This window comes from Triturus cristatus, chromosome 7 (genome assembly GCF_964204655.1).
Source record: "Triturus cristatus chromosome 7, aTriCri1.1, whole genome shotgun sequence".
NCBI classification, from domain to species: domain Eukaryota; kingdom Metazoa; phylum Chordata; class Amphibia; order Caudata; family Salamandridae; genus Triturus; species Triturus cristatus.
In genome coordinates, this window is record NC_140590.1 from 1879292258 (window position 1) to 1879307628 (window position 15371).

General features: G+C 51.8%; 1 protein-coding gene across 1 annotated transcript in view; it reads left to right on the forward strand.

Moving 5' to 3' along the window:
• Positions 1 to 14098, forward strand: part of FAM131B (family with sequence similarity 131 member B) — a 381150-nt gene extending 367052 nt beyond the window's left edge. The window contains exon 7 of the mRNA XM_085620344.1: positions 10454 to 14098. Within this exon, the coding sequence (XP_085476470.1) occupies positions 10454 to 10983 (530 nt within the window). The 3' untranslated portion in view covers positions 10984 to 14098. The remainder of the gene's footprint in view (positions 1 to 10453) is intronic.
• Positions 14099 to 15371: the final 1273 nt, after the last annotated feature.

The window sequence follows — 15371 nt, forward strand, 5'->3', positions numbered from 1 at the left end:
GCCCATGGTTGCAGAGGGATGCCCACCCAAAGTACATGGTATCTGTCTATATGGTGCCAGCAGATGTTCCTAATAAAGGCCCTCATGCCCAATGCAGCTCAGCATTTTGCAGCGCCTCTCTTTGCGTTGTAATTTCCAGAGTAAGTGTAAAATTATAGTTCTCACCATTGGGCTGTTAACCAGTGGCAAAGACAGACAGACCCTGGGCATAAGATCAGTTTCTAGAGTAAAACAATAATTATCCCACACCATTACCACAGGCAGTGAGTGTGCCCCATGAGACATCCCCCAGTTCTGTGTGACACAAACCCTGACGCGCCGTGTGCCAGTTGTGCGTATCATTCTAGGGTGACTAAGCCCTAATGTGCCCCCTTCCCAGGATGATCCCCCGTACGGGGTACAGACTGATGACCAAGCGCTGTGCCAGCCGATATCACCAGAGTCAGTGCCACCACTGCGAGGTGACATGCCGAGGTAAGCCCACCCAGAATTCGTCTGCCAATGCGAGAGGACCAAGCATTCATCGCTTCTTAAGCCCTCACTGTCGATGGTAGGCACGCCCCACCTATGAGACCACTCTACATGGGCAACGGTTGTCACCCACAAGGCCTGTGTTACCGCAGCCTCAGTCCTCTGGCAGCACTGTGCCCCACAGGCTCCCTCCTGTTTGCGTGGTCAATGCAATCTGGCATGGCTGACCCGTACGCTGGTGCTTCGTGCTAAGCTTAGTGTGCTGCCGGCTGGTGTTTAGCGGCATCTGACATTGTCTCCAGATATAAACTACAAAACCACAGTACACCTACAGCACGCCAGTACCATTGGCTTTAACAATGCTTCTTAGATGTATAAGATAACTGAAGCCACAATTCTGGCTTGCTGCGTAGTATATTGAAAATGCTTCCATTCTGAACTGGAGAACTATCATCCTTACGTGTTGAACATTGCAATAAATGTCTCCGTTCAACGCATAGCAAGCTCAACCTGCAAATGAGACCATACCCCTAATCAACACCACCAATCAGCAGACATCCACCCTACCCCCTGTAAAACAGGTAAAATGTGTTTAAAACCCAGCCATAGCCAAAACGGGGGGGGGGGTGATTGATGTGATGAAGGGTGTGGATTGAACATCCAAGCAGGACCTCTTTGCTCAGCATGGGGTGCTGCATAGTTCTGTCTCTTCTACCCTTGGGTCCAGTTATATGATGAACCGTAACATGACCCTTACAGCAAGCCAGGGCCCTTGTCTTCCAATGGGTGATAGTTGCCTAAGGAGTTAAGCAACCACTTATGGCTTCGTTGTAAGAATATGGACCATGACCTGTGCGAGGGTCAGTAGACAACACTGGCCCCCGCTAAACTGCCAGAGTGAGCGCACAATGCGCACAAGAGAGGCCCCATGTGACACACGGATGCAGCAGGACCCGGCCAGTTTTAAAAGACACCAGCAGCGCAAAAGAAGCCATGGTTAAGCTTCTGGGGTGCTACTCCAACCAGATGCACCCAAATGTTGGGTGGAAAACCGAACATGAGAGACTGTAATTAACAGTAGCATCAATTAACTACCTGCCCTCAGCACGCTGATCGATTGTTCCCCCTAGCTGAGATCCCCAAGACATTGGCCAATGACCCATGCGCATGTCTGTAGTCAACGGCGTCCTTCACTACACATCCAGAGGGAGGGCGCCGTGCGAACCAGGACGGCCCTCACATGAAACGGATGGTGGTATAGCATTCAAGCATCCCTCGCCCTGCGAGCCAACGTACCTATCCATGGTACATTAGCAGCAGTTTGTAGCTGATACCACCCAAATTAAAGAGGGTGAACATGAACGAAGTTCAAATCTACGCACCATTGGCAGGAACATATCATATATTATGTAAATGATCCCTTTTAAAAACAAAATATAAATTAAACAAGCATTTTCATTAGAAAAACACTGGACAGCAGAGGCAGCGGACGTCAGAGGCAGGGGACGGCAGAGCCAGTGGACGGCAGAGCCAGGGGGCGGCAGAGCCAGGGGACGGCAGAGCCAGTGGACGGCAGAGCCAGTGGACGGCAGAGCCAGGGGACGGCAGAGCCAGTGGACGGCAGAGCCAGGGGACGGCAGAGCCAGTGGACGGCAGAGGCAGGGGACGGCAGAGCCAGGGGACGGCAGAGCCAGTGGACGGCAGAGCCAGTGGACGGCAGAGCCAGTGGACGGCAGAGCCAGGGGACGGCAGAGCCAGTGGACGGCAGAGCCAGGGGACGGCAGAGCCAGTGGACGGCATCGCTCTAGTCTGTTCTCAGCTGGCATTATGTTAGTAAAAACAGTGGAGCACTCGAATGCCATTCATAAATAATATGTTCCCCAGTGCTCTACCGCCTTCAGGTATAATAACAGTAAAACAGTGCAGCACTGCCACCCGGTGGCCTACACAGCCTATGGCACAAGTGTTGTGCTCGACCCATCGGTAAGTAAACTGAACGTGAGTGTTGTTCTTGCCCGACCCCATTAAAAATGTGCTGAAGGATGAACATGGTGAAAGAGGGCCTGTCCGCGAGCTTGAGCTCGACACGCCATGTAAATAACCAATGGATGCGGTGCCCATGGTGATGGTAGCCAGGCCCGTCTGGAACAGCACCTTGCATCCCTGTTGATCCCACATACATGGAATAACGACCGATCTGCCTATATGCAGCTGCTATGCAGTTTCCATCTCAAAATACTTTCGGATTCTTTATTCGCGCTGTATTCTATTTTCTTAAAAATTAACGACCCCCTAACAAAGGCTGAGGGGTGGCATCCTTGACGTGTTAATTAACGCTGCTCTATATATGCACGAGACCACCTGATGACCAGTAATATGTTGTAAGTCTGTACACGCATGTATACAACTATTACGGCTCACACACGCCGACTGAAAAGTGCCTGAATTACTGGGCTGCATTCGTTGAGAGCTAGGAAGTCCGACTTAAACTCCGAATTGTCTGAGTCAGTATCACACGGCTAACTGCGGGTAAGGCAAGGAGAGCGTGAACTGACGAATCCTAGTCCACGCTGATGGGCATTACATTGAGGGACACCCTGCCTCACCTAATACACTACTCGCTAGAACCTACATAAGAATCCTTGCTTGTGAGAAAATAAAGAGAAATCCTTTAAAGAAAAATAAAGAAACTTTTTCAAGAAACTACACATCTGGATCTGGATATTATTCCATGTGCTTTTTGTCTTGACTTTAATGTGGACCTTTTATACTATGATGTATAGTGCTGAACCATTTTGTATGTAATGTTGTTGTAGGACTTGTTCCTAGTTAAGGAGTATAGAGGGGAGTGCTCCTTGGTCCCTTGCACTATTTGACATTTTGGGACACTATTCATTTGTTAGATGCGGTCTATCAGCCTCTACCCTCATTTGTTTGGCAGAACCTACATAAGTGTCAGTAGAGAGAAAGAAAACCGCAGGCATACTGATAAATTGGGGGACAAGCGTTGTGTGCTGCACAGTAACGTAGATTAAAGGCACCCTGCATTGCCCCAGGGCATGCATGACATTGGTGCGAGGAAGGAGTTCTCCGAGCTGGGGAATGGGCAGTTTGCAACTGAGCACACTTTCACAGTGAAAGTGCTTGCACTACCTCTCAATAAAACTGATTACCAGAGGGGGATAAGCACTGGTAATCCCACGTGCGCCTCTCCTACCCCACCCCCGACCACGGAGCCTCCGAGTGGAGTGAGTGGAGGAGCATAGGGACGGAGGAATGGGCGGGCCCCTCTGCTGGGAAGCTGCCTGGAGACCCACGACGGGGTCGCTACCGTCGGCCTTGAGTCCCAACAACCCCCGCAAGAGAGGAACCGGGCACAGGAAGAGTGGCTTCCCTAATCCGTTTACACTCCCCACACTGGGCGCACCCGGGAGCCCCAGTGGGAACGGTGACATCACCTGCAGCAGTCTAGAACGGGCCGGTAGTCGTAGCAAGATAAGGCCGCACTGGCACGGAGGAGCCAGTAGAAATGCTAAGCAGGGACGGTACCGGGCAGCGACGGGAAAGGGGCCGCTAAGCCACAGACCGGGTTCCCAGTGTCTTGTGCTACCGCCCCCGCCCACTCTTCACCTCCGGTTGCCCCCGGGCACAAGAGGCATCGAGTGCCTACTAGGGGGAGGGGGGGTTGCACTCACCAGATGCTCCTGGGATACCCGTTGCTCTTCGTGATGACGGAAAAGATCACCACGGCGTCTAGGTCGTGCACAGCACACCTCACTTACCGAAGCCCAAGGCATTGGAGGAAGCCCCGGGCATTGAAACTCGGTGGCAGGCCTGAACCGGTCGCCCCCAGCTTACCGCACCCCCCCCCCCACACAGCCCATGCTGCGGCCAGCAGGACCTCGCAGGCCTCCGCTATGCCCAGACAATACACCCACGGAGTCCTACAAACTCCACAAGCTGTGCTTAAAGTCAGGGGGGGGCAACCTCACCTCACAACGCCACCCTGGACAAGAACGATACGATCCCATGAAAGCGACCCTCCGCGCTGGAAAGACCACTAAGACGACGTTGTGCCCTACAGCACCGCCCGGCACCCCACACGAGGGCGCACCCCTGGACCCAGCCGACCACTGCAATTGTGGCTGGTAGAAAGAAATTATACATTAGCCAATACGGGGTCGACCCGTGACCTGCAGGCCACTGCGTGGGTGTACGGACACCTCTGGACGAACCAGCTCAAGGGAGAACGCATCCATTCGGTATTATGCGCTTTACTTGTACATCATTGCTTAGGGAGGCGATTAACGGCGACACCGCTCACCGCCCACTCTAGCTGCACGCTGGTGCCTGGGCTATGTCCAGCTCGTGATGAGCTAACGCTCTTCTGCTTGCTGCTGCTGTTAGGGACGTGGACCCCCATACTGTCCTGCCCCTGGTCCTGCTCCCTCGCCCCAACCCCTACAGGTACCGAACAAGCGGGGCTCCCGCGGGGGCCGTACCGGGAACTTGTAACTGGGACGGGGTTCCACATGGGCAATGGCCCACGTGGTGGGACCCCAAAAGGTCCCACCAGAGGAGGGTATGATAACTAACCTTGCAATCCCTCCTTGAAGACTTCAGCAGCACTCCCCAGCAGGGCCCACAAGATGGCGTATCAGGCACGCAAAAGAGGGCGCCAAAATGGTGGGGGAGGGATATATACCCTTCCCAAATCCTGGCGCCCAGGAAGTGACTCCCCTCGTGCGCCGCAACCAGGCTGGGGGGACTCCACCCAGAGTCCCTGCCCCTGAAGGGGGCAGGGGTGTGGGGTGCCCAGGTGACACTAGAGTGCTGACCTCTCTAGTGGCCGCCTGCGGGGGCCTCGGCCAGCCGCAGAGTCCTTAACTGCAGTGGCCCACAAGGGTCTATTCTTTCCCTCATGCTTATTAACACCTTTCTGCGTCCTGTAGCCCAGCTTTTACATCAAAAGGAGCTGAAATTCTACGTGATGCGCCAATGACACACAGTTGGTCTTAGGGTTGTCTAAGAAATCCTCACATATTTCGGTTATGAATGACACTGTGCTTAAATGAACCTGATGAAATGGGCTCCTGCCCGGATTATTCTTCAGCTGATGGACATCTGATTAGATTGTAATTTGTCCCTTGAAATGCAGGCGTCCAAACTGGCTAGTACAGCAGAAACATTCCTCTACTGAAAAAGGACAAATATCCTCTGTTGGAGATGGGGTTACTAGTTGAGGGGGTGTTGGACTTGGCCCTTCTGGCAGGTTCACCCCTGAACTTTTTGCTTTTATTGGTGACCTGGTGGTAGTGATTTTTGGTTTCTGCGCACTTTCCCTGTGTCCCAGAGGAAAGTGCGTGTGCACTCGGAGTACATTTGGTGAGATAGGCCTGCCCTCCCATAGGAATGCATGGGGAATGTATGTGTCCCTAGTAGTTCCTGATGCGTGGAGTGTGCAGGCCCGAGTTTGGTATGTGCGGACTCGTGTGATCGAATGCTTCGCAATGATATATAATGCGTGATTATGTCATGTGCGGAAGTGCCACTTCTAGGAGTTGGCATATTAGTGTAAAAGGTGTCTGGCGTGTGATTGGCTGGAGCTGGCTGGTGAGCCCGGCTCCAGGAGTCTGGTTGGGTCTGCCCCAGTGGTGAGTGTGAGATTAGCATGCTGATGGCTGGGGAGGAGTGCACCTTGGTCCTGAATAGGGCCGGGCTTTCCCCACACAATGCTGGCTCCGCCCCCTGTGGTGCGACTGATGACCCTAGCCCTGCCAGTGAATAGAGTGAGGGGCTGAGCACATCAAGGGTGCTCCCCAACCAGCTGCGACTGGTTTTCCCCCTCACCCTGAACCCAGAACAAAGGGTTTGCCTGTATAAAAATGGGGCTGTGTCCCCACAGAAACTGTTCTCTTCCAGGATCCTGCCTGAGGGGGGCTGCTGCTGCTGCTGGACCAGAGGACCGCCACTTGGACTACCTCCCTGCCTGGAGGCCCAGTGAGCTGGCTCTGGGCCCAGCCTTGCCCCCCCCTGCCTTGCTGCATAACCCAGGAGAACTTTGCCAGGACTTTTGGTTGCTGGTCTTGCTAAAGCGCCTGGAAGCGCTTTTCTTTCACTTATAGCGCTAGGAGCGCTTTATTTGTGGCCAGCAGCGCGGAGCTGCAATTATTAGCGAGGGAACCCCGACGTAGGGATTCCCTGCTATTTTGCCGTGTTGGCGGGTGCCCACCCCGCTTATTTGTGTTATTTCCACGGCGGGTGCCCACCCCGCCATATATCCCTGGTTATGAGGGAGCCTACCCCTCTTATCGCCGAGATTTGGAAGTCACCGCCGCGGCCGGGCTCGAAGGAAGTCAGGCAGGCCGGGGGTGGGACTCCGGGACAACCGGAAGTATGAGGGCGGGAGCCTACCCCACCTCCAACCGAACCCTCGCGGCTAATTTCGAGCCCCGGAGCAGGCAGGAGCCTACCCTGCGCCCCGGGGCACTCTGGAGGAAAAGCGCCGTGTCCCCCACCCAGGCGGGAGCTCACCCCGCGCTGGACGGCGCCGAAGTTCCGGAGGAAAAGCAGCAGTGGTTGGCGGGGCTCCCGTGAGGAGGGGAGAGCCCCGCGCCTACCCCGGAGGAGGTGCCTCCGCCGTGAGGAGTCCCGTGTCTGTCCGGTGAGTGCTGGCTGAGTGAGGAGCTCCCGTAGAGCTCCTCCGTATCCTTCCTCCATACCCTGCACCGAGGGGGCAAGTTCTTTTGGGGCCATTATTCCGCTTTGCCTAGAGCCCCGAGTGAGGCTCCACCGACTGGGCAAATTGGTGTTCCGAGCCCCGCGTTAGGCTCCGACGACATGGGCAGATTGTTTGTCTAGGAAGCTCCACCGTTTGCCCCCCCCCCCTCATTTCCGCCTAGAGCCCAGAGAGGCTCCATCGTTGGGGGCAGATTTGTTTTAGAGCGCTCGTGCGCTCCAACGAGGGCATAATTTGTCTAGAGTCCAGAGGGACTCCCAAGGGGCCATATTTGTTCTAGAGCCTAGAAGGCTCCCACGACGGGGCACATTGTTTGTTTAGAGCCCACGAGGCTCCCACGCTGTTTTGGGGGCATCCTTCTTTCAGAGCCTAGAAGGCTTCCAGGGTGGACAGGCTCGTGTTCAAGGCACAGTGGTGCCCATGCTCCTTTTCCCAGCTGCCCAGCACTTAGTGGGCAGCTGCAACGTGTAGGTTGTGCCCCCCTTTACACTTTAGCTTGCGCAGCCTGCGCAGCCTTCCCCTGACACTGTGACACAGGGCGTCCTTGCCCCGACAAGGCCAGTTGGCCTAGGGACTGCCACAGAGGGTGGCTAATGCGAGTTTGGTGCCATAGTGTTTTCCTGCACCTCTGAATGTATTTTATGCATCATGTGTTTTCCTTCCCTACACCTCTGAATGTGTTACGATGCATCATGTGTAATGTGCTCAGACCCCTACAGGTATTGTGATACTTAGGTGGTTGTTTGTCTTCCTAGTACAGGTGGTACTAGTGAGGTCCTGATTCCCTGCGTAATATTTTCCTAAGGTGGTTAGGGTTGCGTAGGTGGTACTTACCTGATACCAGTAGTTACTGGTTGTGTGCTACATTTGCTATTTTGTACTACAGTATTGTATATCCTATGTGCTAATTTCTACAAAGTGCTAATTCCTGACAGTGGTCCATGTGGCCCTGTCCCCTGTACATATAATCCCTTGTAAATTCTGCCCGTGCCTGTTGGCACATTGTAGAGTGTGTGTTTTTATCTAATGTGTTTTGGTAATACAAAGGCTATTTTTATATAATACCTTGTGTGGAGTTTCCTTTGTGGTGGGCCTTGGGGGTTGTTGCTGGGTGCGCGCGCAAACGTTTTACACATCGCCTCAGAGATAAGCCTGACTGCTCGTGCCAAGCTACCAAGGGGGTGAGCAGGGGTTATCTTTGGCTTGTAACTTCCTTGCCCTGACTAGAGTGGTGGTTTCTGCCTGACTTTGGCGCAAGCCTTAGCCAACCAGAAATCGCCATTTCTAACAGGGGGTGAAACCCTACTCAAGCAGCAACCCCAATCTCTGTCAGGGTGAAACACTAGCAAACCCCAAATTAACCTGTGCTTAACCCTCTGGTAGCTTGGGGAAAAGCAGTCAGGCTTATATTAGAGGCAATATGTATTTCTGCAGGTTACTGAGATGGGTGGATGAGTCTAGGTTTCACACTACAGTGGTCAGGGCCCAGTATTGATGGTGGCAGCCGCCTCACGAACGGCTGCACCCAAGAGCCATTGGAATACAATGACTTGAGTTGTGGATGGAGGTCTGCGCCTTCTTATCAGATGTCATGAGAGTAATCATTTCCAAAACTCATATTTTAATGTTGACACAGTGTTTTCCTTTTAATAACTAGTTCCAAATGTAAAATCACACAAGAAACAGCGCATTGGCATAGCCAAAAGGTCTCGTCGATTCTAATGCCTGCTCTCTTCGTTGGCATTTCAACTGAGGCCACCCTTGTACATGTGATAATTCTGTTTGTTATGCTTGAGCTACTTCCAAAAATCAAGCCAAGGACGCATGCTTAATTTTTAGCCGCTAGGTTCACAATCCTTCACCTTTAGAGAACATTTTTAAATCTTCAATTTTAGTATATTCTTGCCAAGGCGAATGCCTTTAGGGGCCGTTTGAGGCTGGCAGATACAAACATCTAGGGTATCCTAGCAACCTAGGCCCAAAGCCACTGGGATTATGCGGCAGGGGAAGGTCAAATAATGCGGCATTATGTGGCCCATTTTGTGATAGTATTACTTCATTGTTTTGCCATTTTTTGGTCGAGCCTGGGCAACGCATGCACTGCTCTACGAGGCATGCTGTATTGTGGTATAGACTCAAAGCCCCGCCCACTCTCCACCCATATTTTTCATTGACTTGTCATTGTCCGCTGTAAATTGTGGCTGTTCATTGGTCAAAAGTATTAGTAGTCCATTCTTAGTACCGTCTCATTTTGTAACCTCCCATGGCAACAGAACCTGTTACATGTGTTGTTACTCGGGAGGGTTTATTTACAGCCTCCGAGCACTAATTTCTCAAATAGCTTTGTCATGCCTGCTGTAGCAGGCAGGAGAGCTCCCATAACGCTTTCTAAACCATTTTATAGCACGCATTTGCATTGCAATAGGTCTTGCATTTGCAAGAGTTTAAGCTATTGGCATTGTAAACGACAATGCCTTATATATCTCTATTTTAAAAACAACCTAAATAAAAGGCATTGTCATTTACAATGCCGATAGCTCAAACTCTTGTAAATGCGAGACCTATTGCATTGCAAATGCTTGTTTTTAATGTTATGGGGGCTGCAGGGAGTGCAGCGGCCCCTCAGCAACATTAAAAAAACACAGGAAGTCTCCTGGGTCATTGAATTTATGACCCAAGGAGAACTTACCATATTTTTTTAAGCATCCCGAGCTGGAACTGTGGACTCTTCAACTAGAGTGCAGTGCCCACTTCTGATTGATTCTATGGTTGAACTTTGTGGCCTAAAAAATCTTCATTTATTGAAAATATATTATGACAATCACGTTTAAAAAAATTGTTACTCCCTTTAGGTGGTCTGAAGGATCATCCCATCCATTTGACTTGTCTGTGATGGTGTTGCTTGAGCTCCCTGGCTTCAACAGTATCTCTTTGTCCACCTTGCTCTCTCCCATTCCACCTGGCACAGCACCAGATACCAGTGGCCACTGGTTCCTGGCCGCGGCCCACCACGCATCCCATTCCAGCAGGCACAGCACCAGATACCAGTGGCCACTGGTTCCTGGCCGCGGCCCACCGTGCATGCTATTCCAGCAGGCACAGCACCAGATACCAGTGGCCACTGGTTCCTGGCCGCGGCCCACCACACATGCCATCAGCTTTGGTATGGGATAAGCTGAGACGTCATCTTTTGTCCACCTGGCTCTAATGCTTTCTCACTGTCTCCTTCTTTTCTCCCTGCAGATAACCTTGTGCAGACCCAGTCGGGAAGCTGGCCCCACTCGTATGTCTCCCAGGGCATGTACTGCCTGGGCTCGTCAGATGCCTGGGAGGCCAGTGACCAGTCTCTCATCGCATCACCCGCTGCGGGCTCCTGTGCCGGGCAGAGCTACGAGGAGAACCAACAGAGCTTGCAACAGCAACACTTCTTGGTGCACAACAGCTTGCAGCAGCAGGTCCTCCAGCAGAATGCCGCCATGGGGGCCAGCGAGGTGTGGCAGAGCCAGCCCTCGCCCTCCTCCCTCCCTGACCCTAGCACCACCTTCCCCGAGGTCGCCCAGGAGGAGGCAGAGGAGCCCGAACCCACCCTAGACGAGACACCCTTGATTTCCAAGAAGCCCTCACCTGAGGAAGACGATGCAGTGTGCCGGGACCTGGAGTCCCTCTCGCCTCGTGAGGAGCCCGAGCCAGCAGCCCTCAGCCGCAAGGTCTCGGATGTCACATCCTCCGGGGTGCAGTCGTTCGATGAGGAAGACCCAGAGAACCACAACTGAGCCTCTTCTTCAGGCGATGTAAAGAGGGAGTGATGCGGCCAAGCATGGGAGACTCTCGCCATTTCATCCGTCCACACAGCCAATCAGTTTGTACAACGTGAGACCCATTCGACTTCAGTGCTGGTCTCGGAGATGCCTCACCGAGCGCCTTTTAGAGAGAGACTGCAGGTCACTCATTAAGACATAGTGGTGTCCTTCACTCGCCTAAACCCACTGAACGGTTTTGAGGAGCTGTCTCTCTAGAAAGAGACACCTAGTTGCTCACCAGTCTGTTCAGAGAAGAATGGTGGTGATCATCCCCTCTTCGATGACTATGGAGGGACTCAGACAAAGACGCACAGACAGATGCCTGGACAGCACGTCATCAGAGATGGTGGCCTCATGCTCACTCTCCAGAAAGAGACAGTCCACACACAGAATCTCACACATGCCTTCCCCGCATGAGGCTTCTCCCACGCTCTTGGAGGAAGAGGACCCAGCACAGGCTCTCCCCACAGAGAAAGCATGCCGCTGTGTCCGCAACAATGCCTAAACACCAACCCTTGTCAGCTCCAAGAATGACAGAGGCCCTTTGGAGGTACTGACATGTGGACAGAGGAAGGGCCTGCCAGGGACATTTTCCCTCAAAAATGATAAATACACTGCTCCAGCCCTCCAGGTGGGGGGCATATTCCATCTGCCTTTTCATCCTCAGCTGATTGCGCGTGGGGTGTTTTTCTGTCGCTTTCTCGCAGCAATTGATATAAGAACCCCAGAGGTGGGTGGGGCATTTAATAGGGATAAGGGCTTCCTATCAGGCCTTGCAAAACTTTTCTCCGTTGCCAAAGTCTACACCCTACCTGTTGATGGGAGGTTTGCCTTTTTTCTTCCACTGATGCTTTACGTTCAGTCCTTAAATGTTTTAATTTTGTGGGATTAAGAGCGGAGGGAACAGCGCCAGTTGGTTACAATCACTGCCTTTGTTTTGTATTTAGTTTTTTAATTGGGGAGTGTTCAATCTGTGACTTCTGTCTGCACTGACTTCCTAGGTCATGCCTCGTGTTTGGGAAGGTACCTTCTGTTTGAAAGAGGTAAAAATGAAAGAGATAGGTCAACCAAACAGGAGACATGACTGCAGGTAATATTGGAGCAAACTAGCCTTTAGCTGCAGTTACAAATCTCGCCACTAGATGTCAGTGTTCACATCTTGTGCACTAGAGTTTCTACAGCAGCGATCCTGTATTGCACCACCAGAGGGCAGAGCTTGATGGAGCTTCCTCTCCAGGAGGGGCCGAAGGCCTTCTATTCTGCAGTTCCGTTTCCCAGCACCAGAGGGCTTAGAGTGGAATGCATCAAGAGCTGGAAGGCGTTCTGCAGCCTCAGTTCCATTTCTCAGCACCAAAGGGCAGGGCCTGATTTCTCTTTCCCCCCCCCCAGAGTCAAAGCTGAAAGAGCTTTTAAAGTTTCGGTTTCAGTTCTGAGCACCAGACACAGCGTGGCCTCTCTTACTCAAAGGAGGAGCTGTGAGGTCTTCTGAAGTTGCAGTTCCACTCCCCAACACCAGAGGGCGCAGTTTGATCTCTTTTGACTGCCTCTACATTAGCATTTCCATTTCTCAGGACCATCCTGCAGGGCCTAATCTCTTTTCCCAGTACCAGACATGTGAGCCTCCAGAACTGCAGTTCCATTTCTGAGCGCCAGAAGCCAGCGTGTCATCTCTTTTTCCTTTCCTAAAGAGCTGCGAGAGCCCTTAAACTCGCTCTTGTATTTCTAAGCACCAGGGGCAGAGTTTGGTCGCTTTTCTCTCTAGGAAGCTACAGATCCATTTCTCAGCGTCAAGGGCAGAGATTGATCTATTTACTCGGTGAGTGGCACTGTGACCCTCTAAAGCTGCAGTCCCCCTTTCTGAGCAGCAGAGGGCAGACTATGATCTCTCTTACAATACCACTGCAAGAAATGCAAAGCGTTTCCAGCTGCAGTTTCTCTGACTTGGAGTTCGCCTTGACCCCAGTAACGTTCAGTAAGGTATTTTCTTACTTCTCACCAGCCAATGAAAAGCACAAGATGGCCTTGCCAGGCTCCACCCTACCAGGGGTCTGGAGCCGTAATTTACACCAGGGGACGGCAGTCTTGGCCCATCTCATGACGCGGGCACCAACCCCTCTCCGTGTAAGAGACCTCTCAGTGAGTTGAGCGCCTGTTGCAGGGTTCTCTCTGTAGGTTTCAAGGTGGATCCGCTCCTGTGGGAGGGGTCATTTCCACCGTGGCGAGTGGAGGTGATCTGGCACAGCAGAAGGTTCAGTTCTGCCACCAGGCGGCGCGTGAGGGTGATCCGGCCCACCAGGGGTCCAGTTCTGCCACCAGGCGGCGCGTGAGGTTGATATGGCATACCAGGCATTCAGTTCTGCCACCAGGTGGCCCGTGGACCTGATCCGGCACCTCAGGGGCCCAGTTCTGCCACCAGGCAGCGCATGAAGGTGATCCGGCCCACCAGTGGTCCAGTTCTACTACCATTCCCCAAGCTCCACCTTTTTGGGAGCTTGAAGTGTTTAAAGCGTCTGTTCATGGGACATTCCAGAGTACAAGGGAAGTCTTCCCTCCAAGGGGTCAAGACACCCTTCCCAAGGGTGGAGACCCCCCAGAAGCTGGAGAAGGAGTCACCAGGGGACCCCTCTGAGGAAGGAGTCTCAGAACCTTGTCAATCCTGGAAAAAGGATCGTATCAGTGGAAAACAATGGAATCTCTGGAACAAACCACATCCCACAGTGAGGAAGATCCGAGTTCTAGAGCAAGACAGACCGATGTTCTTCAGGAGGCTGCCCTGCGTTCCAGAGCGCGTCAGATCTGCAGTCTGAAGCAGGGTAGAGCCATGTTACAGAGAAAGAACGTGTGGTACTTTGTAGAGGGGCAGACCCATGTTCTGGAGTTGAAAAAAACATTTTCTAGAGCAGGATGGACTTGCTACCCAGAGAACAACAGACCCGATTCTAGAGAAGGACAGGTTTGTTTTCTAGAGTGGTTCTGGCTGACATTCTTGAACAACATTCGACAGCCAATCTAGAGCAGGTTAGATCAGGGTTGTACCATTGGCGCGGTATCTCACCATGTTTTGGGGGATGCTCACCTCATCATCCACGGAGTCATACAAAGTGTGTGTATTTAAACGTCAGGAATATTAGGAATCAAACGTCAGACATGATTTTATAGTGCTGGGGGTTGCATAACTAGTTAGCATTGAGACAGAAAGGATTGACAGATAGACAGCTCTTTCTCGATTCTGTGGGATGTGGTGCATGGCCGTTCTTGATTGGTGGAGCGATTTGTCTGGTTAATTCCGATAAAAAACGAGACTCCTCCATACTAACTAGTTACCCCAGCACTATAAAATCATGTCTGACGTTTGATTCCTAATATTCCTGACGGTTAGATACACACACTTTGTATGACTACGTGGATGATGAGGTGAGCATCCCCCAAATATGGCGAGATACTCCGCCAAAGGAGAAAAAAAAATCCAGGCAGTTTGTTTTGTCTCTTAGTTACATGTAGTTGTTTCCCCGGAATCTCTGCCTATGCATCAATCCAGGGCCCCCCTTTGTTTGAGTTATCTTATAGATCTGGGTTTTAACCTGGGACAGGTCTCTGCTGTGCACGACAGAATCGCTTTGTAAAGCAGGACACATGGTTGACGTTCTAGGGTAAGGCTGAGCTTGGTTCTCAAGTGCAAGAGGCAGGTTCCAGAGGCAGTTTCTAGAGTGTGAGAGAGGCAGGTTCTAGAGAGTGAGAGAAGCAGATTCTAGAGACAGTTTCTAGAGTCAGAGAGATGCAGGTTCTAGTGAACAAGAGAGGCAGGTTCCAGAGGCAGTTTCTAGAGTCAGAAAGATTCAGGTTCTAGAGTGCGAGAGAGGCAGGTTCCAGAGTGTGAGAGAAGCAGATTCTAGAGACAGTTTCTAGAGTCAGAGAGATGCAGGTTCTAGTGAACAAGAGAGGCAGGTTCCAGAGGCAGTTTCTAGAGTCAGAAAGATTCAGGTTCTAGAGTGCAAGATGGGCAGGTTCTAGAGTGAGAGGGGGCAGTTTCTAGAGTGCAAGAGAGGCAGGTTTTAAAGGCTGGTTCTAGAGTGGGAGAGGCAGTTTCTAGAGTGCAAGAGAGGCACGTTCTAGAGGCTGGTTCTAGAGTGTGAGAGCAGCTTCTAGAGGCAAATTCTAAAGTGTGAGAGAGGCAGGTATTAGAGGTAGGTTCCACAGTATGAGAGGCAGGTTCTAGAGGCAGTTTCTACAGTAAACAAAATATCGTTCCCGAGCAAAGAACAAATTGACATTCAAAGTTAGATCGTATCAAACCATCCGTCCAATAAAATTTCCAAATTCAAGGTGTTCTCAAAAAGTTATCTTCTTTATTTTCTTGTTTC